General features: G+C 45.7%; 2 protein-coding genes and 1 long non-coding RNA gene across 9 annotated transcripts in view; 1 reads left to right on the top strand and 2 right to left on the bottom strand.

Annotated features, from left to right (window-relative positions):
• LOC135301527 (uncharacterized) overlaps positions 1-17,776 on the top strand; it is a 54,547-nt gene extending 36,771 nt beyond the window's left edge. The window contains exons 1-3 of one of the 3 annotated variants that reach the window (XR_010363276.1): positions 15,593-15,607; positions 15,740-16,025; positions 16,673-17,776. This is a non-coding gene — a long non-coding RNA (uncharacterized LOC135301527). Of the gene's footprint in view, positions 1-15,212; positions 16,026-16,672 lie in introns of those variants that run through there. The other 2 variants (XR_010363275.1, XR_010363274.1) reach the window with 2 other exon arrangements.
• On the bottom strand, positions 1,807-22,166 carry LOC135301523 (endonuclease domain-containing 1 protein-like). 5 transcript variants are annotated; one of them, XM_064421687.1, is made up of 5 exons: positions 22,042-22,166; positions 17,311-17,361; positions 7,971-8,110; positions 4,986-5,304; positions 1,807-3,858 (listed from the first exon to the last, which is right to left on the bottom strand). In XM_064421687.1, the coding sequence occupies exons 4-5, from the start codon at positions 5,268-5,270 to the stop codon at positions 3,313-3,315; spliced, it is 831 nt and encodes a 276-aa protein (XP_064277757.1). In that variant the 5' UTR covers positions 5,271-5,304; positions 7,971-8,110; positions 17,311-17,361; positions 22,042-22,166; the 3' UTR covers positions 1,807-3,312. The 5 variants fall into 5 exon arrangements, with proteins under 5 accessions (XP_064277757.1, XP_064277758.1, XP_064277755.1 ...); XM_064421688.1 differs by lacking the exon at positions 22,042-22,166 and adding an exon at positions 20,944-21,051; XM_064421685.1 differs by lacking the exons at positions 17,311-17,361; positions 22,042-22,166 and having other exon boundaries at positions 7,971-8,399.
• LOC135301525 (endonuclease domain-containing 1 protein-like) lies at positions 9,677-13,252 on the bottom strand. The gene is made up of 2 exons (XM_064421695.1): positions 12,961-13,252; positions 9,677-10,932 (listed from the first exon to the last, which is right to left on the bottom strand). Exons 1-2 carry the CDS (start codon positions 13,240-13,242, stop codon positions 10,393-10,395), a joined length of 822 nt encoding a protein of 273 aa, XP_064277765.1. The 5' UTR covers positions 13,243-13,252; the 3' UTR covers positions 9,677-10,392.
• Positions 22,167-25,914: the final 3,748 nt, after the last annotated feature.

Genomic DNA, 25,914 nt, shown 5'->3' with positions numbered 1-25,914 from the left:
GTTTCCAAAAGCCCAGGAATAATAGAATGATGAGTTTGTTGTTACAACCAGAAATATCCAGAAGAAGTGGGTTAGACCAAAGTTTGTTCAAACAAACTGGTTGGGTCCTGTGGTTCCTTTTGCCTCTGTTAACCTGTGACTGATGTCTTAAACAAAGTGGGGTTTATCCAGAATGAGGGAAAAGGCCAAGAAGAAGCAGATCTGGTGGAGGTGGAGCAAATTCCTCCTTCCTTATGAGGCCCAGCTGACAGAACAAAGCAGGGCCCATCAGTGGTCACATCATTAGAAGGGGCCGTAAAGGATCAAAGACTCCCAAAGTGCCCCCCAACTCCACAGTGCTGTATGACCAGTGTAAAACCCCTCCCAGGGGAAAAGTGGGGCAATCCCACGTAATCTTTAATTTACTGAACCTGTTGAACTGTTAAATACAAAGGCCCCCACGGCCAAATGATCAAGAGTGGTGACATTAAAGTTGGGAGTCTTGTTACTGGGTCTGTGGGGATATCTTGTAAGAGCTCCTGGCACCCTGGCCCACTTTGTTCATCCTCATTTGTTGGAGAAGTATGTGGAGTGTGATGATGACACTTGTGCGGGTGTTATGGCATCCTCTGGTTGTGTTTGGACACCCAACATTCTGTGAGGATGGGCACTGTTACTTTACTGCTGGTGGAAATTTCAATGGGAAGCAACTTGTGATTTACATATAAGATAAACCTGCAATCCAGCACTGCAGCAAGTAAACTTTATTGTGAATGCCTTTGTTGGGACTGACCGAGGTAAAGGTCACAGCCCTTACAGTGCTGTGCTGGTAGCTGGACGGGTGTTGATAAGAGACCAGTGTTTTGGCCACTGCAAAGCAGCACTGTCCCTCTGATATTCCTTTCCCCATCACAGGGGATGGTAGTGGGCAAGATCCTGGGAGGGGACACAACCAGGACAGCTGACCGAAATTAGCCAAAGGGATATTTCATTCCAGATGATTTCAGCTTAGATATATAAGCCAAGGGAGAGAGGAGGAAGGAGGACTGTGTGTGAGTTTTTAATTCTGGCCTTTTAGAGCAGTTGTGCCCTGCTTCCCAGGAAGTGTCTGAACATCGCTCTTGATGTGAAGTAGAACCTGGCTTTTGCTCTCTTTAGCACTTGCACACCAGGCACACACGTTCCTGGAGAGTGTGTGTGTGGAGATTCCTCCCTGGCGTGGAGATGTCTCTCAAGGTCGCTTCTCAAAGCTGAGCCAATGAGATTTGATCATGGTCATTGTTATGGGTGATCTCTATTTAATTGTTTTTGCTGGTTTTTATATAACTGCTTTAATATATTTGCTTCAATACCTCTTCACAGTGGACAATATTATACTAGTAGTTACAGCTTCCATACTGTGTACTAAGTAATTCTGATTAACATATTTTTGCCTTATCATTCTAATCTTAAATCATATATAATTATGTAAATGTGTATGGTTGGCAATCTTCAAAACCCATGGGACAAGTTGAATAAAGTTTCAATTACATTTATATAATCCTCTGGATAATAACTGACAAAATGTGGGGCTAAGATTGGATCCAACTGAACCCAGACAGCTCCCTGAGAAGGAGTTTACCAAGCCAGGGGGTCCTTCCTGCAGCTTATGACTCAACAGGAAGGTTTCTCTATTGATCTTTGCCTGAAGCTCCCATTCTGCCCACAAAACCACTTTCAAGGCAAAGGGAACACCCCCCAACACCCCAAGATCCCTAAATGTTCATGGTAAAAAGGAATTAAAAAAATCAGAAGATATGTAAAATTCCACAAGGTTTATTAGTAAATTACACACTTGGCATGGAAATTGTTATGTCAGTCCCTAAACTACTCTATAAGCAGGTGGCACTGGGTATCCTTTTATATATAAATTTTCCTGATCTGATGACAGGTTTCTCACTTCCTAATGGAACATAGATATCATGTGAAGTCTGCTCTCTCAGACCTTCCTGGAAACGAATCAAAGGTCTTTGGGAGCCTTGAGTTGTCTTGTTCCCTTCTACAGTCCATTTGTCCCCCTCTATTCTGTTCTGGTGAGACCTCAACTGCAGTTCTTCCTCCCGTTCTGGGATCCACAACAGAAAAAAGGAGACAAAGCTGTTGGAGTGGAGTCCAGAGGAGGCCACAAAGATGCTCCAAGAGCTGGAGCCCATCTGCTCTGGAGAGAGAATGAGAGAGCTGAGGGTGACGGAGCCTGGAGAAAAGGCTCTTGGGAGAATTTGGACCTCTTCCAGTGTCTAAATGGTTTTAGAAGAGAGAAGGATTTTGGACAAGGGTGTGGAGTGACAGAACAAGAGGGAATGGCTTTAAACTGAATGCAGGTGGGGTTAGATTAGATGTTAAAAAGAAATTCTTTACTGTGAGGGTGGTGAGGCCCTGGCATAGGTTGTCCAGAGAAGTTGTGGCTGCTCCATCCCTGGAAGTGCTCAAAGCCAGGTTGGACAGTGACACGGGCTGACCCCTTAGGGCTGACAACAGCTAACCCAAGCTCCTGGCCTGTGCCAAGAGTGGCTGCTCTTTGTCCCCCCCCGGGCCGGTCTGGGTGGCAGTAAAGCAGGGCTGCCTAGCTCTCAGAGGCAGCAAAGCTGCTCTGTGCAGCTGCTGTTAGAATCCCGAGTTGAGGCATCCAAAATAAAGGAAAAGAGAGGGATCACTTGTATATGTTCTCAAGAGCATTTAATCTGAAAGAGTCCAGAGACAAATAACAGCGTTTCAACACGGTAACAGCATCTTAAGTACAGGGGAGGGAACATAGGGAGGATACAAACTTGGACCAATAGTGAGACACCCGGGGAGGGGCAGAAGGCAGCGCACACATCATGACATCCAATGGGAGACAACAGGGGAGGAGAGCAGGCCAAGGAGACCAATAGGTGTTTGAGGGATCCAGGATGCATGCAGAAGGTTCTGGAAACAAAGGTGGGGTTTCTGTGATGGACAAGGGAGGAGGGCAAGGTCTCCCTGAGTGGCAGGGAAGACTCTGGAACAAGGGGTAGCTCTTTAGGTAGATGGACAGGGGAATGGATGGACCTATCTCAGGGACAAACCAATATGTATGGGGGACAACGGGAGGAAACTATTTTGAACTTATAACACCACAATTTCATAACAAAGAAACTCACTACCACAGGATGGGGCTTGAAGCCACCAAGGATAGTGGAAGATGTCCCTGTCCATGGCTCAGGAGCTGAGACTACACGGATGGTCTTTGAAATTCCTTCAAACCCAGACCATTCTGTGATTCTATGACATGTGGCAAAAGCTCCTGAGCCTGTTCCACCCAGGATGTGAGGCTTATTCTCGAGGACAGTCACTGTCAAACAGGGAAACCTGTCCCCTCCCATAGAGCTCAGTTAACGTGTCCTCCAGCTCTCCCAGTGTGAGGAGCTCAACCTCGTTCTTGTCGTTCTCAGCGATGACCGCCCAGGCCTTTATGTAGTTATTGTCTACCACGCAGCAGGCAGCTGACCAGAGGTGGCTGGGTTTATTAACCCTCCCCTTGGCGATGTAGTTGTTCCCAGGCACAGCACCCACGATGACATAGGTGGTTTTACAGCCCTGGGTCCTCCTGATCATCGTTTGCTGCTCGTAGTTGTTCCAGGCGCCACCGTTGAGTTTCTCATCCTGGGGCACGATGTTGGTGAGGGTGAAGGTAGCCGTCCTGCTGCTGTAGTCATCGTGGTGGCCATTGGGGTTCAAATGGCCCCGGTTCAGACCCGTCAGGTTCTTGTAGTCATGAAGGATAGCCTGGCTCTGGCTGAGTTTCTCTAAGGTGACATTGTAATGATTTAAGAGTGTCCACTCTTTTTCCATAGTTTTGGGATAAGCTGGGCCAATCAGCTTGACAGGAAATAAGGAGAAAAAGGTGTTATTACTGGGGATGAGGATAATTGAACAGACTTCTCTAGAGCAGAAGTCTCTGAGTGTCGAGATCTGTGTTTTTGTCTGTTCCTGGTGTGGTACAATACCAGATTAGTTGCTTGAGTTCCTATGAGGAACTCAAAGTGCAATCAAACTGCAAATATTTTTTTGTTTCAGAAATTCATTTCACATTCAGTGCATTATTTTTTGTTTTCCTTTGGAACACTGCATATGGGTTTCTTCTGTGATTTCTTTTCACCTAAATCAATCCTGCCCCTCTGTCCTTTGCAATGACATGAACTTCCTCTTTTTGTGCCCATTATTTCCGTGGCCTGTTTTCCTAAAGTTCTGAAGTTTGACTGAAAGACATCTGGGAGAGCTCTGTTGGTTTTGGAGTTCTGTCTGTCTGCTGGATCCATGTGGACCAAGCCTGAGCCAAAGGCACTCAGGGGTCACTGACCATGAATGGAGATCACACCCTTCTGACTGGACCAACACTGATGCTCCTCACCTTTCACTGCCTGAAATGTCACTGCAGAAATCCCTGCACAGTTAACCTGACCCTCTCATCTCCAGTGCCTTTTCCCCTGAGGCTTTGTCCCTGGGCCATCTCAACCCTCTTCTGAGTTTCTCCTCACTCCTTTCACAAAGGCTGTTTGACTCTTCACTGGGAGCAGAGAAGCTCTGCCAGGGATGCAGAACAGCTCAGGGCCAAGTGGGGATCAGATGCCAGCAGGACTGTTGGTGCCTCAAGTTTAGCCTCTCCTGGATGCCTTTTCCCCATCACTTGGTCACCCAGCACAGCAGGGCCCAGGGAGGGGAAGCATTTGCCTTTGTCATGTCATGCAAAGGAATCTGATTTGCTGTTCCTGTCAGGTGAAGACAGAGAGATGGGCACCTTTGGGATGTGATTCATCTTATGCTCCTGCTGATGTCTGAGATGCATCAGAGGAATCATATGATGAAGCTGTTTGAAGTAAAACGGGGATAATCCTGTCCAGTGGGTCCATTTGCATGCGTGTAGTGGGTTGGGACAAAATAGAAATGGTTATTTTAATACTGCTTTTAATGACTGGAGAGTCATGTGCTGTAAGAGGGACACTCACCTGAGGCTCAACCAGCCATGTTTTAGGTCTTTTGCCCGGTCCAGGCTGGTAGATGTAAGCAGAGTAGACAGGAATACGCATCTTCCTGTCGTACAGGGTGGCAAAGTAATACTGGTTCTTGTAGCGCTGGCAGATCCAGGCTGGCTTCTGCGGCTCCAGGGCTTCATTTGGGGGGATCTCCCGGAAAAAAAACTGAGGACATGAAGTTTCAAAGGAGTTCACCACCTCGCTGTGTCCCAGCCAGAGGCAGCTGGCCAACACCTGCAGCAGCAGCAGCCCCAGCATGGTGGGAGGATTTCAGTGAAGGGCTCTTGCTACTCTGGAAGGCAAATGCAGAGAAGGGGACTGTGAGAGACCAAGGTGGGGGTAACTTCTGTCCTCCTGGATATGGAAAAATCATCAATGCTATAGGGTTGTGCAGGGAGATTACTGGGGATAAAAGGATAGTGGTAAACAGGTTACAGGAGAAAATACAGTTGCTCCTGCCTGTATGAAACACAGTCAGCATACCTGGCCTCCCACACACAAGGAGGACTAAATCTAAGGTGGGTCTAAACAGCAGGGGGAGTGGAGTGGAGATGCCACGGCCAGGCTCTCTCAAAACCCTTACAGAGGAGACACCTCAGTGGCATTTTCTATCTGATAATCTGCGTGACAACTGAAAACCATGGGACACAAATGAAGATGTCCTGCTGCTGAATCAGCAACCAGGGCAAAATTCCTCTCCTTGGACTGACGCACATCCCCATCCCAAGGTTACTGCAGGTACTTTACTGAGATATCCACCCCCAGGGCTTGAGAAGCCCTCACTGAGGAAGATGTATAACTACATGCAAACACCACCTAAATGTACAGAAATAGTGTAAAAGTGAATTAAAAATGGAAAGAAGTGATGGAAGACTACATTGTAACTTCTGGGGTCAATTGATGGACTGAACCTGCCTTCTCTCCCTTAGAGATGCTTGTTGGGTAAGAATCCTACTTTATGCATGCTGAATGATTATCTCAAGCCAGCTTTTGCTGAAGATTAAAGGTTCTTAGTATATTGTTCTGAATTAATATCTCACTTTGAATATCTCTTTGCAGTCAGATACTTTCACTGGCAAGCCTCAAACCTTAACCTGTCACAGTTTTATTAATAGTGTTATTCTGTAAACAGTTAAAGTGAGTCCTTCAGGGGCGCTGACAGCTTCTGGCAGTGGGTAAAGGTGTGGAGACCCAGGAGGACTTTCTCTGGTTGGTGTGTGACCCTGAACATGTCAGTCAAACCCTCCAACACAGAGAACTGCTTGGTGAAGGGTCCCTACCACAGGACACCAACAGACTCGGAAGGGTTTTGGCTTTCCTGTGGCAGTAACAGACCGAACACACACTGAAGCTTTGAGCAAATCTCCCTTTTTCACCTGAGAAAATGAAATGTAAAATAGGTTTTAGGTGCCCAGAGGAGGCAATGGTGGGGGCATAGTCTGTCTGAGGGGTGTTCCAAACCCACCCAATGCCTAAACAGCTCTCATGGCAAAATTATCATGGAACTGAGGTATGGCACTGGGACAAGGTCACCTTTTCCAGCCTATTTCAGTTGAGCTCAGAGCTCAGCTTTTGCACTGGCACTGGAGAAAAAATCCTTCAACAAAACAGGGCCGGGAGGCCCCTACTTCCAAACATGATCTCATAGAATGACAGAAGATGCTGAGTTGGAATGGACTCATCAGGACCATCGGGTCCAACTTCTGGACCTGCCCAGGACAGACCCAGAAAACTCACCATGTGCCTGACAGTATTGTACAAACACATTTTGTACTCAGACAGGTGTGGTGATGTGACCACTTCCCAGGGCAGCCTGTTTCAGGGCTCAACCACCCTCTGTGTGAAAAACCTCTTCCTGATATCCAGCTTAAATCTTCCCTGGCTCAGTTTCAGGCCATTCTCACTCCCTCCTGCCCTCAGCACCTTCCCACAGCAGACACCTGCAGCTGGGCACGGGCTCTGCTCAGCCCCCTGCCATGCTGAGCTGGGCTTTAATCTCATGGGGCATTGGGCAGGCAAAGAACAGCAATGCTGCACTTCCTACAAGTCTCTGCCCCATCCAGGCTCACACAGACACTCAGCTCTGCCACTCAGACCCAATACTGAACCCCAAATGATCCACCTGGGCTCCTGCCTCTCAGCTGACATTGGGGTATTCAGCTACATATACCTTGGCTCTGATGCAAGACATCTGGTCCTTTTCCTCTTTAGCAACCCTGGATCAGTAAGCTGGAAACTAAGAACTCTTTAGCAACCCTGTGACCAATAAGCTGGAAACTAGGAACAGGAACAAGAAGTGGTGACTTTTTACAGTACTCTGCAGAACATGCCCATAACTGCCCCAAATCAAGTAGAGAAGTTCCTGAAAAGTCCTTTTGTATGACCTCCTCCACAAGCTTAAAATATATTTAACTAACTTACTGTCTAACTTAATATCAGATATATAGAAACCAGCCTACCGTGAGAAGGAGCAGCATAGGATTCTGTTCACAGCCCCAAAGTGGCAGAGGAGTCTCAAATGCCTCTGCTGCAGTCTCAGACTGGCTGTTTCTATATAATCACCAAGTGGGCAGAGTTGTTAGATTTCCCACAGTTTAGAGGGAGTTTGCCCAGGAGTTCGGCCACCTGTGTTTGTCCAGAGGCCTCTTGCAAGGTCATGGGTGGAGTTTTGGTGCTCAATAAACTCACCCCTCCTTCTTATTGAACAGTTTGATGTTAATTTTCCAGGTGGCTTGGCTTGAAATTCTTTCCCAAATCATTCCTTCTGTCCTTGACGTCCTTTACAGAAAAAGTCAAAGAGCTGCAATATTCAGTGCATGCATAAACTCTCCTTGCTCCTTGGAGAAGAGATGTTGGAACTCAGCAACTCCTAGGCTTTGCCTATATATATATTTATTCCAAAGCTCAGGAAAGTCCTGAAATATTGTAGTAAATGGGGAGAAAGGAGCAAGAGCTTACCTTGAAGCAGTCTCAGAACAGGCAGCTAAAGAGTTCCTTTCTTCTTCTCCCTGAAGAAACCCTTGGCTGATCCCTCAGGAGTCCCAGTGCAATATATACCTGGTCAGAAATCTGCCCGTTGTCATAAACAGGGAATTTCACTGAAAAGAAAGGTTTTCTGTTGTTATTCAAGGAGATTTGTTCACGACCACCCTGAAGTGGGGTGACATTTGCTATTTGCAATTTCCTCAGGATTTCTGCCAGGTTCTTGCATCATCACGTGTCAGGAGAAAATAATTGGGTCTGGTGACTTATGTCTTCATTTCCTCATTCCCCATGAATGGGGACCTACATGTGTTCCTGTTCCTGACAGAACATCTCTTGTGGCATTAGACTGACCGGCCTGTCTCTGAGTACACCCAGATGTTCACAGTCTGCTCTTCTGCAGCCTGTCAGAACACAATTAGTAGGGTCAGGCTGCGTATTTTCCCTTGCCTGATTTCAAAGGCTTTGTAAGAGCTCTTATTCATGCAAAGCCTTCTGCTGAGAAGGCTCTGGAAGACCTTAGAGCCCCTTCAGTACCTGAGAGTGGTTCAAAAGGAGAGGAACTTTTGAGAAGGGTTTGGAGTGACAGGACAACAGGGAGCAGCTTTAAACTGACAGAAGGCAGAGCTAGATTAGATGTTAGGATTAGATTTTAGTCTCGAGAAGAGCAGGCATAGGGCACTCTACAATTGCCTGAAAGGAGGTTGTAATGAGGTTGAAATTGGTCTCTTCTTCCATGCCAGTAGTGAGAGGACTAGAGGAAAAGGCTTTAAGATGAGACAGGGAAAATTCCTATTAGATGTTAGAAAAAACACTTTTAACGGCCATGTTGTCAGACAATGGAAGAATTTGCTGGAGGCACCATCCCTGGAGGTGTTTCAGGCATTTGGATTTGGCACTGGGTGATATTGGTTGGTGGTTTAAGGTTTACAGTGGTAGTGCTGAGAGGATGGTGTGACAGGATGACCTTGGAGGTCTATTCCAACCTTGAATTCTGTCATTCAGTAATTCTGTGAAACCAATTCCTTCTTCTTTATGGCTTCCCAAGTATTTCACAAGCTTGCTGTGGAGGACAGGGCATTTCTGGGTACTGCCAGGGGTAAAGGTCCCCAGGACAGCCCAAGGAGGTTATGGAGGTGAGATTCCTGGGGTTGGTCAATCACCCATAGTTCCAGAGCCTGGAAAGTGGAAGCAGTGGGCATGGGATGAGCAGGGATGAGGATGAGTGTGGTGTCAAGCCCCAGCCAGTGTGCAGAGGTGGGTGAGTGAGTCAGAGGCAGCCCCTGAGGTACAGCAGAGGTGTCTGCAGATGTCTTTCAGCCTGAAATTGCACTGATGTCCTGGGAACTGTGACATTATTGGTAGTAGAAATTTCAGCAAGAATGAACTTGTTGTTTACACATGAGATGACCCTGCAAACCAGCACTGCAGCAAATCACTTTTATTGTGAACTACTCAGGAACTAAATGATCTGTCCTGTGATGATCTTTTGATTATTACATTGAATACATTGAACACATTTCCCCAGATCAGTTGCCTATAATTTTGCAGAAAAAGCTTCAGAAGCAGGGCAGGGAAGTAAGGTATCCAAGCAGTGCATCATAGAAATTTATCTTTGGCTGCTCAAAGCTTCCTTTATACCTAATGCCTCATCCTGGCTGTCTGATACCACAGCTGCTGCTCTCAAGGTGCAGTTTCAAAAGCAAGCAAACAAGAGCATGTCTCAGGATCACATAATCACTGAATTGTTGAGTGTGGGAGGGATGATTCAAAATCTTCTAGTCCATTCCCTTGGTCAAGGAGGATCATCTGGAGCAGGTTGTCCAGAATCTTGTCCTTGCACCTGGAGTGCTGTGTCCAGCTCTGGTGCCCAACATGAGAAGGACAAAAAACATATTGGAGTGGAGTCCAGTGGAGGCCACAAAGATCTTTCAAGGTCTGGAACATCTCTCCTCTGGAGACAGGCTGAGACAGCTGAGGGTGTTAACAAGAAAAGGCTATGGGGAGAAGCTGGATCTTCTTTCACTACTTAGAAGTTCACCAAGAGATCTGGAGAGGGATTTTGAATAAGGGCATGGAGTGACAGGACAAGAGGGAATTGTTTCACACTGACAAATGGCAGGGTTACATGACATATTAGGGAGAAATTCTATACTGAGGGGGTGGTGAGGCTCTGTCACAGGGTGAGCAGACAAGCTGTGGCTGTCCCATTCCTGGAAGTGTTCAAGGCCAGGTTGGATGGGGCTTGGAGCAACCTGTTGTAGTGGAAGGTGTCACTGCACAGGGAAAGGGATGGAACAAGATGATCTTTGAAGTGCCATAAAACACAAAGCATTCTGTGATTCTGTGACATGTGGGAAAAGCTCATGAGCCTTTTCCACCCAGGATATGAGGTTTGTTAGCGGGGACAGGCACTGTGGAACAGAGAAACCTGTCCCCTCCCATAGAGCTGGGTCAGCGTGGCCTCCAGTTGTGCCCGTGTGAGGTTCTGGACCTGGTTCCTGCTGTTTTCAGCAATGACCGCCCAAGTCCTCATGGTGGTGTTGGTCTGGCAGCAGGCAGCTGACCAGATGTGGCTGGGTACATTAACCCTGTTATTGGAGATGTAGGTGTTCCCAGGCACAGCACCCCTGATCACATAGGTTGTTGTACAGCCCTGGGTTCTCTGAGCCATCGTTTGGTTCTCGTAGTCTTTCCACTGGCCCTTGTTGAGTGTGCTGTTCTGGGGCACTATGTTGGTGAGGGTGAAGGTAGCCATCTTGCTGTTGTTGCCACTTCGGTGACCACTGGGGCTCAAGTGACCACGGTCCAAACCCTGGAGGTTTTTGTAGTCTTGGGTGATAGCCTGACTCTGGCCAATTTGCTGTGGAGTGATCTTGTATCGATTACTGATGGATGTCTCTGTATCCATATCCTTGGAATATGTTGGGTTGATTAGCTGGACAGGGTAAGAAGAGCAAAAGGTGTCAGTACTGAGGATGCATGTAATGAAACAGATTTTCCTGGAGCAGAAATCTCTGATGGTCAAAATTCCATTTATTGTCATCTCAGTGCAGGAAAATGGAAGAATCTGAGAGAAATCATACACATGTCCTTCCTGCATGAATGCAAGAGCATTAAAGAGCAAGCAGCTCAGAATGTGACTGCTCTCAGTTTGACTTGTGACCTTTGTGATCCAGCCTGCAGCCTGTGCAGGGAGCATGGATGGATGCACAAGATATGGAGCATTTTCCACTCCGAGGATTGAAAGTTGATTTTGGTGAGGCAACTTCCCTGCCAAATCTGCTTTCCTTTCCTCCTGTCTCCACAGCCCAAATCTGCCCAGGGCTCTCCCTGGATCCCCTCACACTACACTGTGATTCTGTCATTCAATGATTCTGTGATTTTATGTGTGGTTGTTGCAGGTGTACCCCAGATCTGGAACACCAGAGGTTGCCTCCTGTAACCCCATACAGAGGGAGATGTGTCAGGAAATCAGTCCTGGAGCTGAGGTTTCCCTGGGAGGGCTGCAGTTTGTTCAAGGATTGATGTTTTTGCTCAGTAAGCAGAAATATTTCAGTGTGAATGGAATCTGTTACAGCAGTGCTGAGAATGTGTCTCAGAGATGATCTGGCAAGGGAGCATTTTCTGCAGCATCATTGATATGAAATTTAAAAAAACATCAGCTTCTGAGAGGAGCCTGTAATCCCAAAAGACTCCTGTGATAACTAAATACTCAAAAAATGCCTTTGGAGAACATCACCAAAATCAAAGATATTTCAGGTATCCTATGTCCAAGGTCTAGGAACATAAGGCCAGTGATGGGTTTGGAGGATGCTGGTCTAATGGCAAGTGGCCTGTCCCATGCAGGGGGTTTGCATTGAGATGATGTTTAAGGTTGCTTCCAACACAAACCACTCTATGATTCTATGACTCTACAAAAAGACAGAAGTTTTTATCCCTCCCTAATGTGGAGGCTGCAGTGGTGCAAGATCGATAAATTGCTCATGATCATGTGAGTAAGAAGTGCAAATGGTTATTTTTCATAACTTCAACACCTTGTTGTTCATCTTTAGGGAAGCTTATTTAGCCTTCTTCTGGAACTGGACAATATGATCTTGCACAGTTTCACCAAAAACTCTCCTCCTGCTCTGCTCATAAAAAGGTCCTGAATTTGTTGTTATTCGGTTCTTAAATTGGCCTGTCCTGTTCTACTGAAGTTTGTCTGAAGGACATTGGTGAGGGCTCTGGAGCTTGTGGAGTTCTGTCTGTCTGCTGGATCCTTCTGGACCAAGCCTGAGCCAAAGGTGCTCAGGGGTCACTGCCCATGGATGCAGATCACACCCTTCTGACTGGACCAACACTGATGCTCCTCACCTTTCACTGCCTGAAATGTCACTGCATAAATCCCTCCACAGTTAACCTGACCTTCTCATCTCCAGTGCCTTTTCCCCTGAGGCTTTGTCCCTGGACCATGTCACCCCCTTCTGAGTTTCTCCTCACTTCACTCCCACCACTCACAAAGGCTGTTTGACTCTTCACTGGGAGCAGAGAAGCTCTGCCAGGGATGCAGAACAGCTCAGGGCCAAGGGGGGATCAGATGCCAGCAGGACTGTTGGTGCCTCAAGTTTAGCCTCTCCTGGATGCCTTTTCCCATCACTTGCTCACCCAGCACAGCAGGGCCCAGGGAGGGGAAGCATTTGACTTTGTCATGTCATGCAAAGGAATCTGATTTGCTGTTCCTGTCAGGTGAAGGCAGAAAGCTGGGCACCCTTGGGATGTGATTCATCTCATGCTCCTGCTGATGTCTCAGATGCATCAGAGGAACCATGGTGTGCAGGAGATTGAAGTTCAATTAGAAGAATCCTGTCCGGTGTGTTCACTTGAATGTGTGTAGGGAAGTGGGAGGAAATAGAAAAGTTGGGTTGAATGCTGCAGTTCGTCTTATAATGACCGGAGGGTGATGTGCTGCAAGAGAGACACTCACCTGAGGCTCAGCCAGCCATGTTTGAGGTCTTTTGCCCGGTCCAGGCTGGTATTTGTAAGCAGAGTACACTGGAATTCTCCTGTCTCTGTCATACAGGGTGGCATAGTGATACGAGTTCCTGAAGTGCTGACAGATCCAGGCTGGCTTCTTTGGATTCAGGACAATATTTGGAGGAATCCCTGCATAGAAGAACTGAGGACAACTTGCAAATGACTTCACCACCTCGCTGTGTCCCAGCCAGAGGCAGCTGGCCAACACCTGCAGCAGCAGCAGCCCCAGCATGGTGGGAGGATTTCAGGGAAGGGCTCTTGCTCCCCTGGAAGGCAAATGCAGAGACAAACTCAGCTTGGAGAGCTGATAATGGTCTCTGCATGTGGGACAGAGCTGGCAGAGGAGCAGTCTATTCCCACTGCTCATTCACTGACAACTAAACTAGATTCATTTTCCTCCACTTCCAAAACTCCAGGAATACAGTAATAACGTGTTGGTTGTTATAACCAGATGAGGTTATGAAGTAATGAATCTCTCAAACAATGTCTGAGGTCTGTGAGCTCATGGTTTTGCATTTCACTGTTTTTTTCATAAAAATCTCTGCTCCAGTGCCTATTTACTGGATCTTCTCTGCCTTTCAGTTAGTGGAGGCACTGCCTACATGTTGCTCTGAGGTGTGCACTTTCTGGATGAGAGATGTTCAGTGAGCCCTTCTGCCCAGTGATCCAACTGCCCTGTGGTCTGTTCCGTAAGAAAAGCCTCCATTTCTTCTACTTGTAAAAAATTCTGTTGGATCCTCCAATCTTCTTACAGTTGTGAGATCAGAGATTCCCACATGAAGTACTTTTGGTGAGTTTTCCATATCATGGTGAAGAAAAAAAACAAAACCAAAAAACAAAAAACAAAAAACAAACAGGATTTACAGCACTTTTTAAGGAAATTGTTTTGAAGTCCAGATCTGGCTTCTCCCAGTGGATGTTCTCCTGATTTCTCCTTCAATTTTCTTTCTATCAGATGCTAAATGTAGCAGTCCAACTTCATGGTAAAAGCAGGGCAAGCTGGGAAGTAGCTGAGCAAATGCAGGGAAATAGAAACAGCTGTTATGACTGCAGTAGTGGAAAAAGGGGGTTTTTAACCAGAGGGCAGTGCTATTTCTACTTTAATGACTGGATGTGGCACTCAGTGCCATGGTCTGGGTGACAAGGTGGTGATTGATCAAAGCTGTGACTTAATGATTTGGACATTTTTTTCAACCTAAATGATGCTGTGATTCTACTGAAAAGAACGAGATGTCATCAAAGCCTTCTCCTGAGTTTTCAGTCCCTGTGGATAAAGGAAGTGAATAGCTGAAGAGATACTCAGTACAGGAAGGGCTGCAGGTCTCCAGAGCAAAGTAAATCACAGCAGCAGATGCCAAATGCACATGAGAAAACAAAATGCAAGAAACAGGAATGTTGCTTGGACAGGTGAATTGAGGAGATTTGTCCTGTTCTGGACTGTTCTCCTTCAAGGGCAGCAAAGATGCCATGGCCACAGGCAAGATCTGTGAGTGAGGACAGAGAGGGAGTGTAGAAACCTCAAGGCCAGCACACTCTTTACATCAGCCAGGATGGTGATACATGCATGTCTCACCTTACATGCCAAGTATGTTCACAGAATCACAGAAAGAATCATGGAATGGTTTGGATTGGGTGGGACCTTAGGGATCATCCATTTCCAAACCCCGTGTTTTGACACCTTCCACTGGACCAGGCTGCTCAAAGTCCAGTCCATCCTGGCCTTGAACACTTCCAGGGATGGGGCATTCCCATGTTCACCTTTGCCAGGTGTACAAAGCAGAGTGAGCTTCAAGTGATGGGTAAAACACTGACCCAATCAGACCAAAGATTAGAGGTTCACAAAAAAGGCAACAGCTGCTTCTTCTGTTCTTCCCCCATGTCCCAAAGTGACCCTAAAGCATCTCTGCTGTGCAGCTCTCCCTCAAGGAACATTCTCTGTGTGAAAAATAAACCCCTTGTCCAGAGCCATATGAAAAGTATCAATTGTATGGAAAAAAGTGCAAGGAAAAGGTAAGGATATAAAAGATTGACTGTGTTACTGAATCCCCCCCGCCACCCCAGGACAGCAGATGTACATTATCCATTTTAAACAATTTTTTTTTTATTCCTCAAGCCTTTCTATGCAACACTCCAAATGCTGGCTCATGGCTATCCTTGAATTTTGGAGATAAATTTATTCAATGCATTTTTTTCCTCACAAGGGTCAACAGATTTTTTAATACTCTACAGTTCAGCTGAAAAAGTTGGTGTGGGATTTGGGTATCTTTGGTTACATTAACTCCACCAGACCAGCTGCTACTGTCCCTGTGCATGCAGAGCAGGAAACACTGAGGTGACAGAAGGGTCACCTCCTTGCCACCAATCAAGCACCACCCTGCTACTATCACTCACAGCTGAGAGCTGTCAGGCTCCCTGTGGTTACACTCACTCTTTCAGTTTCTTTTGGCTTTGGAGACCAAAAATCGGTTTATTATTTTCACTTTCAGATCCCCAAGTGGAAAAACCTCTGAACTGCATTAAAACAGAGGTAATGAAGCTACAAGCCAGGTTTTCAGCCAGATAAGGGAGAAGGATGACAAGAAGCAGACCCTGAGGAGGTAGGATGGTGTTTTTATCATGGCAATTGTCCTCCCTTACAACTGGCTCAGTGTAGAACTCCCACCCCTCACCCCTAGAGAAGGTCACATTCACACCTGAGGGTTTTCATCCCTTCTGATGGGCTAAAACAGCCTCAACTTCCCTGATGTGAGAGGCAGCTGAGAAGAGGTGATAAACCATCAAAGACCCCCTGAAGTGTCTCCAGACTCATTCCTGAGGCCTTCCACCACAGAACTGAAAGCTCCCCCCTGCCAGGTAGCTGGGCATTCCCACACAGCCTGAGCATATTTTAACTCGCTGGACTTTTTGTTTGGGGGCTTTTCCCCCCACACCCAATGGATGAAGATTATGACCATCATTTCAACAAACAGACATCAAAATAGCAACAATAAAATCTTGTCCCTGGATCCATGGGAGGTGAGGTCTTTCTACTCTTATCCTTTCTTTCTTTTTTCCCTTATATATTTCTTTGAGTGATATTTTAATGGATATATACAGATACATATATTTAAAAAATAAAAAATGGAGATATATATACACACAGATATATATAGATATATACAAAATAAGGATTTATAGTATGGATATTAATAAAGACAATACTAACTAAAACTACTACATACCTCCTTTCCATTGCAACCAAATTGTTCTAAAATAAACCCTTCTACACACATAGATTCTTAAAAACACTGGTCATTCAGTATTGTTTCATTCTAATCCACCCCAAGGGATCTATTAACAAGAACTTGGGTTACCCTTCCCTTCTGTTCTCTCACATTCTGCAGTTGTTTCTCAGGTAAAATGGAAGTCCCAGCATATTAATGGAACTCTGGAGTCCGAATTCTGAATTTGGGGAATTTTATTTCCACCATGCAGTGATAACAACACACTTCCTCATAAGCTATAGCAGCAGTCATAACTGCACTTCAATTTCAATCACATTTTGGTATGTATAGAAATTAATCCATGCTGTGGTTTCATACAGATACATTCTTAGGAGGATGAAATACCTTTATTTAATACAACCTGCTTATAAAGCCTCCTTTGATTTTTCTTCCTGGAAGATGTTTGTGTATTAGGATTTCACCATGTACGTGGACTCCCAAATGCTGTTGAGATTTGGCTGCTTTGAAGTTGCTCTCAGTTATGCTACCAAGGTGGTCTGAGGCATGGAGCACACACCTTCAGGAAGGGATTCACACCTTGTGGAAGGCATTCAGACGTGTTGAGTCTGGCCAAAGGGAGGCTGAAGGGCAGCCCAACAGTCGCCTACAGCTACTCAAAAGGTCAAGAACACCAAAGCTGAGCTCTTTGTGGCAGTGTCAGGCGCTGTAACAAAGGGCAGCACCCACAGACTGGTTTGGGAGGTTGCACAGCAGGATAAAAATTGCCTCTAGGCATCTACTACAGCACTGGAACAGGTTGTTGGGAAATGACAAATGATGAATTGTAGAGGTGACTCAAGGCTCAGCCTCATGAAAACACAGGTGAATTAGAGTCCTGCGGCTGATGGTGCCAAACAGCATTTCTTTGATCCTATGGTAGATATATCTCCCAGCTTCTCCCATTCCACCCCACCCTGGCCTGCCACACTCAGATATTGCCTGGAAAATTATGGTAACACAGGCCAAATTCTCTGGTCCTGAGAGCTGTACTTTTAAGTCTTTCTATAGCCCAAAGTCATAAAAAACACACCACATACCTCAGAGAGACAGGAGGAGGACACACTTCCAGAATCCTGGGTCAGACTCTTCTGGGGAAAAGACAGCAACTAGATGAGACCCCAGCCACTCATCTCTTTCCCTAAGGAGAGACTGATCTTTTTCAACAGTGTCTGCACCAGTTAGATTCCTCTGCTAGCCATCCCCACACTTAAATAAATACAAGCTTTGCTACGGCACATTAGTTATGCTGAGGGTAATTAGCAGTTACGTCAACATGATTTCCAGTTTGACTGCTGGCTGACTCCACGTGGAAATGAGGTTGTTGATTGGACAAGGGTTGTTGATTGCAAGAGGAAATTATGTTAGACCAGGCTTCAGAGGAAGAGCCTTGTTGCTCATGAGGAAGAGCAGCCCTTGTGCTCAGTGCCTTTGGTCGTCTCTGCTGGGCTTGGCATCCCCTGGATGTGGCAGGGAAGGGGGGCCCAGCTGTGTGCAGTGGGCAATGCTGATTTTCCCTTCACCTCTGAAGGTGTCACTCAGAGCTCACTGCCTCCAGCCAGAAAAGATGTGAGAATTTTGTGTTGTAGGAGGTGGCAGACTCAAATCCTGGCCTAATTAAGAACATGTCCTCATTTTAATGAGTTCACAAGAAACTAACCCTTGAGGATAGTCTAACACAAACAAACAGCTGTAGGAACTCACTCCTTGCTCACCCCAGCTAAATTACTTGTAGTCCCAGGAGCTCTGGTTTTGGCTAAGCAGAATTCACCCTGTTTAAGGGCTGGTTCTCAGCACTCCCTTTAGAGTCAATACAAGAGGAATATCCACGTTTCCAGGGCACAGCTTGCATCTGGAAGATGAAGGGAATTACACTCTAAAAGTGTTTCTTCCTCTCTGATGACCATGAGGATTCACAGAAGGCCAAGCTCTGACTTACACCTCCAAAATTACATGAGCTGAGTCCCACTTTATGTTGCCATCTCTAAATCCATGATGTCTGTATCACATTATTTAGCCAAAGCATAACAAAAAAAATACAAAACCATCCATTTCCAAAGCCCTTTCCTTCTGGACAAACCTTCAAAGTAAACAGCCTCTCCTCATTCATTTTCATATGCTTGATGTGTCAATCCAGCAGGAATTTCAGGGGAGTTTTGTAACCTGTCTGGAAAGATGTTTTCTTGAGAGCACAACAAATAATCAGCATTGCAAGGAAGGAGGGAAGGATGCACTTCATGGAATTCAATCTGAGTATTCTGAAACCAAGATGTTTTATGTGACTGAAGAACACAGCAGAGGATAAGGAATAGAGATTATTTTTCTTACTTCTTGGCAGGGTTAGCTGTGTGTTTTAAGCCTTACTCAAGCCCAAAAGAGCATATAGCACAACAAGATCACCTGGTTTGAAAATGAGCTCATGCTAAACTGGCCACTGACTAGATGCAAATTTGGTTCTTGAGAAGTGAAGTCAAAAGTTTTTTGTGCAGGTGACTTGCTCTGAGTAAGACCTCCTGCTGGACTAAGAGCCAGCTCACGGATGCAATGAAGCAAGTCAGAAGTCCTTCTCTGGGCCTTAGGGCTTCTCTGGGCTCCCCTTGTGATCCAGCCTTAGTCTGCAACACTCCTCTTCCATCTCAAACAGGTGACCTCAGAGGGGACCTGTGATGCTTCATTTGTGGCTTAGTTTTCTGCTGCAGATAGCATTTCATGGGACATGACCATTGCCAATGGGATGTGTGAGAAAATCCTGAATCTGGATGCTATGGATGCCCAATTTTATGCTCCTTTTCACACAGAAAGATCCAGAGAACAAGATTATGGTAAAAATACACTTCTGTCCATAACAAGCATCTGAGGAAATTTTAGATGGGTGTTTCTAGCACTCGGTCAACCAGATGTGGTGAGTCACAAAATGTGGTAAGCAAACTCAGAATTTCCTTTGTTTGGTGGGATTCTGCACTGATGTGTTTCTGAAAGTGTTGTACACGGGCAGCATCTCATTTCCCAAGCAGGAGAGAGATGAATGGGAACATGAAGGGTGGATGGGTTTGCAGGGGTGACTTGGAACAGGATGAGAAAATCAGCCGTAAGAATAGGCAAATGCTTCAGTGATGAGCCAAGATTTTCTTCAAACTAAACCAGACAGGAACCTATCAGGGAAAAGCAGAAACCTGCATGTAGCCAGCTCAGATCTCACCTCAGCCAGCTCTTGGACAATGAAGGCACTTCCCTAGAACACAACCTTCCCACCAGGGGCTGACTGCCAGGACTCAGCTCTCAGTGAGGGATATTTTCTGGGGCAGAGAAGGCAGCTGATGAGGTTGGGGAAGTGCTGGGCAGCAGTACCCACAGCCCAGCTATGGGTCTAAGGAGAGGTTGTTTCATTCTTGAGAAACAGAAGCAAAAGCACCTGCTGTCACAAGCAAGGAAACCAGACCAGCAAAACTGGTTTACAGGAGATGAATTAGAAATCCAGACTGGCTGATAAGAGGCAGATCCCATAACAATGAAATTTTGGAGGGATTTTGAGGTGTTTGTGCCAGTTTAACCTCTGGGGTTAGCACACCTGGTTGCCCTCATTGGAGCTCTTGGTTGCCTTGGTAGAAAAAGTTAGATTCACCAGTTCTGCTACAGGCTGTTGTGCCTGGACACAGCAAGAGCGAATGTTACCATCAAAATTTGGGTGTGGGGAACCCTAAACCAGAAACCCATCAACCTCAAGGTGGAGGTACTGAATGCAAAGAGATGGATTTGATCCAACTGTCCCATGGGAACCCTTGGAGACACCATTGGCTCGGGATGGAGCCAGTCTGCAGCAGTCTGATCCAGCATTGATAGTAGATCTGCTGCAAGGATTAAAATGATTTTAGAGGTCTTTTCCAGCCTAAATGAGTCTATGATCCTAAAAAAATATCTTTCTGCTTACAGAGCTTGGTGCAGAGGTTTCACCTCTGAGAATAGTGGGGATAAGGAGTCCGTGTGACTCAAGTACAGCCTCAAATGTCAAAAGGCAAATCTTTATGTGACCATGGGTATTGTGAAAAAATGTGCAGAGTTATTCAAAATAATACCAAAATGCAGGTCAAAGTGGGCAAAGCTGGAGCAATAAGAAGATTGAAAATACCAGGTTTAGCACTCAGTTTCTGTGTGCTGGTTCTTGTTTTTCAGACAGCTGCAGATCAAAATCACAGAAATCAGCACAAAATGCAATGGTTGATACTTTTATGGTTTTTTAAACCACTGTTTCTTATAAATGCAGAGCTGTTATCATCAGCCCCAATAGGGCATCCTGGGAGTCTGTACTACAGGAAATGAGTGCTGAGAACATGACCCTTTCTTTGCATACCACTCTCACACTTGTTCCTGAGCATTATAATCATAGATCACAGAAGGGTTTGGATTGAGAGGGAACTTCAAGATCATCTCGTTCCAATCCCCTGCCATGGGCAGGGACATTTTTAACAAGTCAAGGTTTCTCCCAGCCCTATTCAGCCTGCCCTTGGACACCTCCAGGGATCCAGGGGCAGCCAGAGCTTCTCTGGGCACCCTGTGCCAGGGCCTCACCACCCTCCCAGGGGACAATTTATTCCCAATATGCCACCTAGGCCTGCCCTCTGGCAGTGGGAAGCCATTCCCCCTTGTCTTGTGCCTCCAGCCCTTGTCCAACATACCTTTTCAGCTCTCTTGGAGCCCCTTTAGGCACTGGAAGGAACTTTAAGGTCTTCCTGGAGCCTTCTCTTCTCCAGACTGAGCACTCCCAACTCTCTCAGACTGTCTCCAGAGCTCAGGAGCTCCAGCCCTCCATCCTTTCCCTATGGGTGCATTATTTGGAACACACCATGAGGTTAGTGGCACAAACTTGCCATTAAAGTCCATGCAATTATTTAATATCAACCTTTCAAAACATTTTTTTCCTGCAGGATTAAAACAGGGAACACCCCTCTTTACTGTAACCTAGGGCAACTGCTCAGCCAGATTATTCCATTACAGAGCTCTGCTCTCCTAAAGATCACAGGTGCCCTGCAGCTACTTGGGCATTATCTGTTAGTGCTTTTACTGTGAAATCTGCTACTAATTTGAGATTCTTTATCTGTGTTTATATTGCATATTGAAACTTTGGTTTTTACTCTTGGAAATCACTCAAACATTCAGAAAACAGAGGAACAGACTTAAAGGTATTATTTATTCTCAAACTACCCTTCATTCTCTAAATTATTTTTATTTAGCATCTATTCAGGCAGCTTATATTTAAAAGGCTGCATGTTTTTTATCCTCAGTCATCCAATCAAAGTAACCTGCAGAAACAACCCGTCCCAAAGATAAGCAAATAATATTTACTGAGGGCAGGTAAAAACTCACAGCTTTTATTGGTTTGTCTGTCAGAGACTGACTTTGCTGTAAAAGACAAATTTCAGTGTGTTACAAACACTGCAACTAATATTTTTCAATTTCAATTTTGCAATTAGTTGTAATAAAGTTAGATGACTTTACTGATAAGCTTTGAGAAAAAATAATATGCCAGTATGGAGACTTTCTTTGTCTACTTTCTGCCCAGTGATGTTCAAGGGCAAAGCACACAAGGTATAAAAACTCCAGATATTTTGTTTCCTATGTTCTTTGAAGAAGCCTCATCATGAAAGTCCCATCTTCCCAATCCCAAAGCTGACGGGCCTTCAGGAACTGACACCAGCAATAAAACAGAAGGCAATCAAGTTTTACTTTCAAAAACCCCCAGCTATTTTTAGTACATATATTTCACTCCATCCTACCCAGAGCACTGCAAAGATGTTGCACGGAGAAGGAAGAGAGCCAGGCCACCACATCATGTTCTGCACTGTGCTGCGATGGGAAAAAGGCTGGGGAAGAGGCTTTCCTGGAACCAGGGATGCTTTTTGGCCATTTTTTTTTTAAGGAGAAGCAGAAGAGTGTCAACAACCCTGGCAGAGGAAGGAGGTTGCCTGTGCTAGACCGTGCTCAGCGACTGCGCGCAGGAAGTGGCGCAACTCTTCCCCCTATGCAGCGTCTGCTGAGACCACAGCACCCTGGTTTTGGTTGGGGACTGATACAAGCCCCATGAGGCAGCTCTATGGGACCTTGCCTTGAAGCAGAAAACCTCTTTATCTTTGCTGTGAGGCACTCCAGCCAGCAAGAGTTTCGCTGGCAAAGTACAATGGTGTGTGCTCAACTTGTGAACACAAGCAAAATTCTTTATGAGAAATGTCAGGCTTGGTCTTCCTTTGGCTTGTCTCTGCTGTTATTAACAATACCCTGCCAGCTGCAGGGTGGGAGCCAGGGTTTCCTGAGCTCTGACTTCAGCTTTCACAGGTACTTGCCAAAGGACCATTGCAAACTCCTAAATCCTCTGCCTCAGCCTCCCTACCTCGATATGACCAACATGAAACACTTGGAGCTTGTGATTGTGCCAAATGTCACAGCAGATTGTCCTGGAAAGGGCACTTTGTTCACCACCAGCCTCCAGAAAGGTTCAATCCAGAATACACCAATCCTGGCAGCTGCCTGTCCCTTTAACTCACAAGAAATTATTTATTCTAGACTCCACCACATGCCTGGGCAGCACATCCTTACCTGCATTACCTAACTGCATTGGCTGCCCTTACTGCTGGATTATTATTTCATTCCTATTGTAAATCCTAAACATGTTAGTTACTGACATTGCTGAAAGGTTGATTTAACATTCTGTCCATCAGCCCATCAAGGAGGAGGAGGTCAGCATTATTATAAAATTATTTTGTTTGGAAAAGACTTCTAAGATCACCAAGTCCAAATGCTAACCCAGCACTGCCAAGACCACCACTAAACCTCATCCCCAAATGCCACATTTACACATCTTTCAAATCTTTCCTTCCACCACTGCCCTGGACAGCCTGTCCAATACTTGACAACCCTTTCAGGGAATAAATTTTTTGCTAAATCAAATCTAAACCTCCCCAGGCACAATTTGAGGCCGTTTCCTCTACTACAATTGGTGATTCAGGACAGCTTTCAGTAACTGAAAATATTTTTTTTACACCAGTCAGGCCAAAGGGGAAATAGCCTACAAATTCACCCTTTATTTCAGGTCCTAAAATCTGCTCTTTCCCTTAGTCAATAGTTCTATGACTAACCATCATTTTTCTTCTTCAAAGGTGTTCTGGAAGAGTTTTGAAATTCAGATTTGCAAATGCTTATAGCTGAACACACATATGCCTGTCCTCTTGACTCATTACTAACATAAAATAAATTATAAGAACTCAAGGTCAGAGTTCTCTAAAGTGAAGGAAAGAAGCATCACTACAGGCCAGATAAATGTCAAGCTCTTCACTGACCTCAGCTTCAGGGTGGCATAAAGTAGAAACCAGGTCAGCTTCAAAGAGATGAGCCTCCTTATGTAGAGCTTACTGGGACTAAATGAGAAAGGCCAAACACAGCTCACACCTGATCTGGGGCAATGGAAAATCCCTTTTTAGGTGCTCTGACCATCACCATATGACCAGGAGGAACTCTGAATGTGCTGCTCAATGCACAGGGTGGTTATTGATGTGGACATCTGCAAAGCAGAGAGTACCCAGGAGCAGGAGATGCCTTCACCTCGCCTGTCTCAGGGACTCCTCTGCAAGGCTTGAAAACAGCTGCTAGAAATTGACTTGAGGAATTTGAGCAGGGTAAGAAAATGCTTTCACATGAAGGAAGAGGAGAAGTCATGCTTGTCTTTAGAAATAAAGGGTTGGAAGGAAAAGATGGACCCCAGAACCTATAAACCTGGGAGGATGAGCTTCATTTAATTCCAGAACAACTGCTGAGGCCACCTTTCTGCAAACATCCTAAATTAACATAAGAGAGAGGGTTTGTAAAGACCAAATTTTCTCAGTCCAGTCTGATTTCCTTTTGTGAGCTGGTTGCAGACCTTGTGGGTAAAGGAGACAGATGATTTCACATTGCTTCTTTTTATAAAGACTTTGGATCATGTCTCCCATGGCAGTGTTTGAGAGACCAGAGGCTGACACAATGTGTTGGGATAGCTGTGGGAAGTGGTGGGAAGCCCAGAGAACTGCCTTTAATGGTCCACACCAGAGTGGAAGAACATGGGTTTCTCCACAGCTTCCCAAGTCCTGTTCAATGCTTTCAACTGGTAGCTCAGCTGATGGAGGAAACCATATCCTTGTTAAATTCACATTCTCTTCCAAGCAGGAAATGAGTTCAAGGGCATGGGGGAGCGGGATTAATATTTAACAGGATCTAAACAAGTTAGAGAGATATTCTGGGTGGAAAAATACCACCTTGAAATTCATGATGATGATAACAGCATCACAGCCATCCATTTTCTGCAGACACTCCTGGAAATTGTCCTCAAAGCACCACCAGCAGCACCAAGCGCCATTTCCCAGCAGGAGCCCTTACAAACGAGGAGGAGGAGGAGGGGGAGGAGGAGAAGGAGGAGAAGAAGGAGAAGAAGGAGGAGAAGGAGAAGAAGGAGAAGAAGAAGAAGAAGAAGAAGAAGAAGAAGAAGAAGAAGAAGAAGAAGAAGAAGAAGAAGAAGAAGAAGAAGAAGAAGAAGAAGAAGAAGAAGAAGAAGAAGAAGAAGAAGAAGAAGAAGAAGAAGAAGAAGAAGAAGAAGAAGAAGAAGGAGAAGGAGGAGAAGAAGGAGGAGAAGGAGGAGAAGAAGGAGGAGAAGAAGAAGAAGAAGAAGAAGAAGAAGAAGAAGAAGAAGAAGAAGAAGAAGAAGAAGAAGAAGAAGAAGAAGAAGAAGAAGGAGGAGGAGAAGAAGGAGAAGAAGAAGAAGAAGAAGAAGAAGAAGAAGAAGAAGAAGAAGAAGAAGAAGAAGAAGAAGAAGGAGAAGAAGGAGAAGAAGAAGAAGAAGGAGAAGAAGGAGAAGAAGGAGAAGAAGGAGAAGAAGGAGAGAAGTTTGCAATTCAATTCCCTTAATGTCTCACACCCCACTGATTCCCAAAGTAGGCTACAAAGCCACCCCCCTGCAGGGGTTACAGCAGCATGACAGAGATGAGCCTCTGACCAAGTGACAGGACACCAACTTGTGCAGGAGGGAAGAGGGGGACTTTGACAATATTTATCATACAAACTGTCCCTGCTGCCTCGCCTCAGGAGGGCTCTGACTCTGAAACCTGAACTCCTGTTGGTGGTCAATGGCAACTCAACTCCCCAGAGCAAATACTGGCCAAGGATGGGAAGTGGAGGGAAGTTTTCTTTCCTGTGTTTTCTGTGCTGCAAGGAGCTTTGGCCATGAAAGTGAAACTTGGTGACTGGGAGCATGTGGGGTCACCAGCACAGATGCTTACCAGGCAAAAGTGAAAAGCAGAAGTTGAGAAGGTCAGATTTCTTACACTTGAGTTCAAAAGTACAGGAATTTTCCTTTCTAGAAAGATGCCTGGGTGCAGCCAGGGGCCAGGAGCAGGATGGTGCCTCAGTCAAGTGTTCTCCAGCAGCTCACTGGGCATTATTCCCAGTCACTTCCTACAAGACAGAGCCATACTTGGTGTGGGGTGAGATCAGGAGGGGGCTTTGCCAGTGTCAGTGTGTCCCTGTCCCTTTGGGGTGATGCCATCAAAGGGAGAGAGCAGCAATTTTATGTGGGCACCGTGGGGTGGATAAAGCCCTGTGGGACCAGATAAAAAGCCATAATTCCT

The sequence above is a fragment of the Passer domesticus genome, chromosome 5 (assembly GCF_036417665.1).
Source record: "Passer domesticus isolate bPasDom1 chromosome 5, bPasDom1.hap1, whole genome shotgun sequence".
NCBI lineage: Eukaryota > Metazoa > Chordata > Aves > Passeriformes > Passeridae > Passer > Passer domesticus.
This window is presented reverse-complemented; position numbering and strand designations above follow the sequence as displayed.

Bases quoted from the DNA above. Each gene is read 5' to 3' on its own strand.
- LOC135301523 (XM_064421687.1), bottom strand. From the start codon at position 5,270: ATGCTGGGGCTGCTGCTGCTGCAGGTGTTGGCCAGCTGCCTCTGGCTG. The intron at 3,859-4,985 runs GTGAGTGTCCCT...TTTCCTGTCAAG, and splicing joins CATGGCTGGTTGAGCCTCAG to CTGATTGGCCCAGCTTATCC.
- LOC135301525 (XM_064421695.1), bottom strand. From the start codon at position 13,242: ATGCTGGGGCTGCTGCTGCTGCAGGTGTTGGCCAGCTGCCTCTGGCTG. The intron at 10,933-12,960 runs GTGAGTGTCTCT...TACCCTGTCCAG, and splicing joins CATGGCTGGCTGAGCCTCAG to CTAATCAACCCAACATATTC.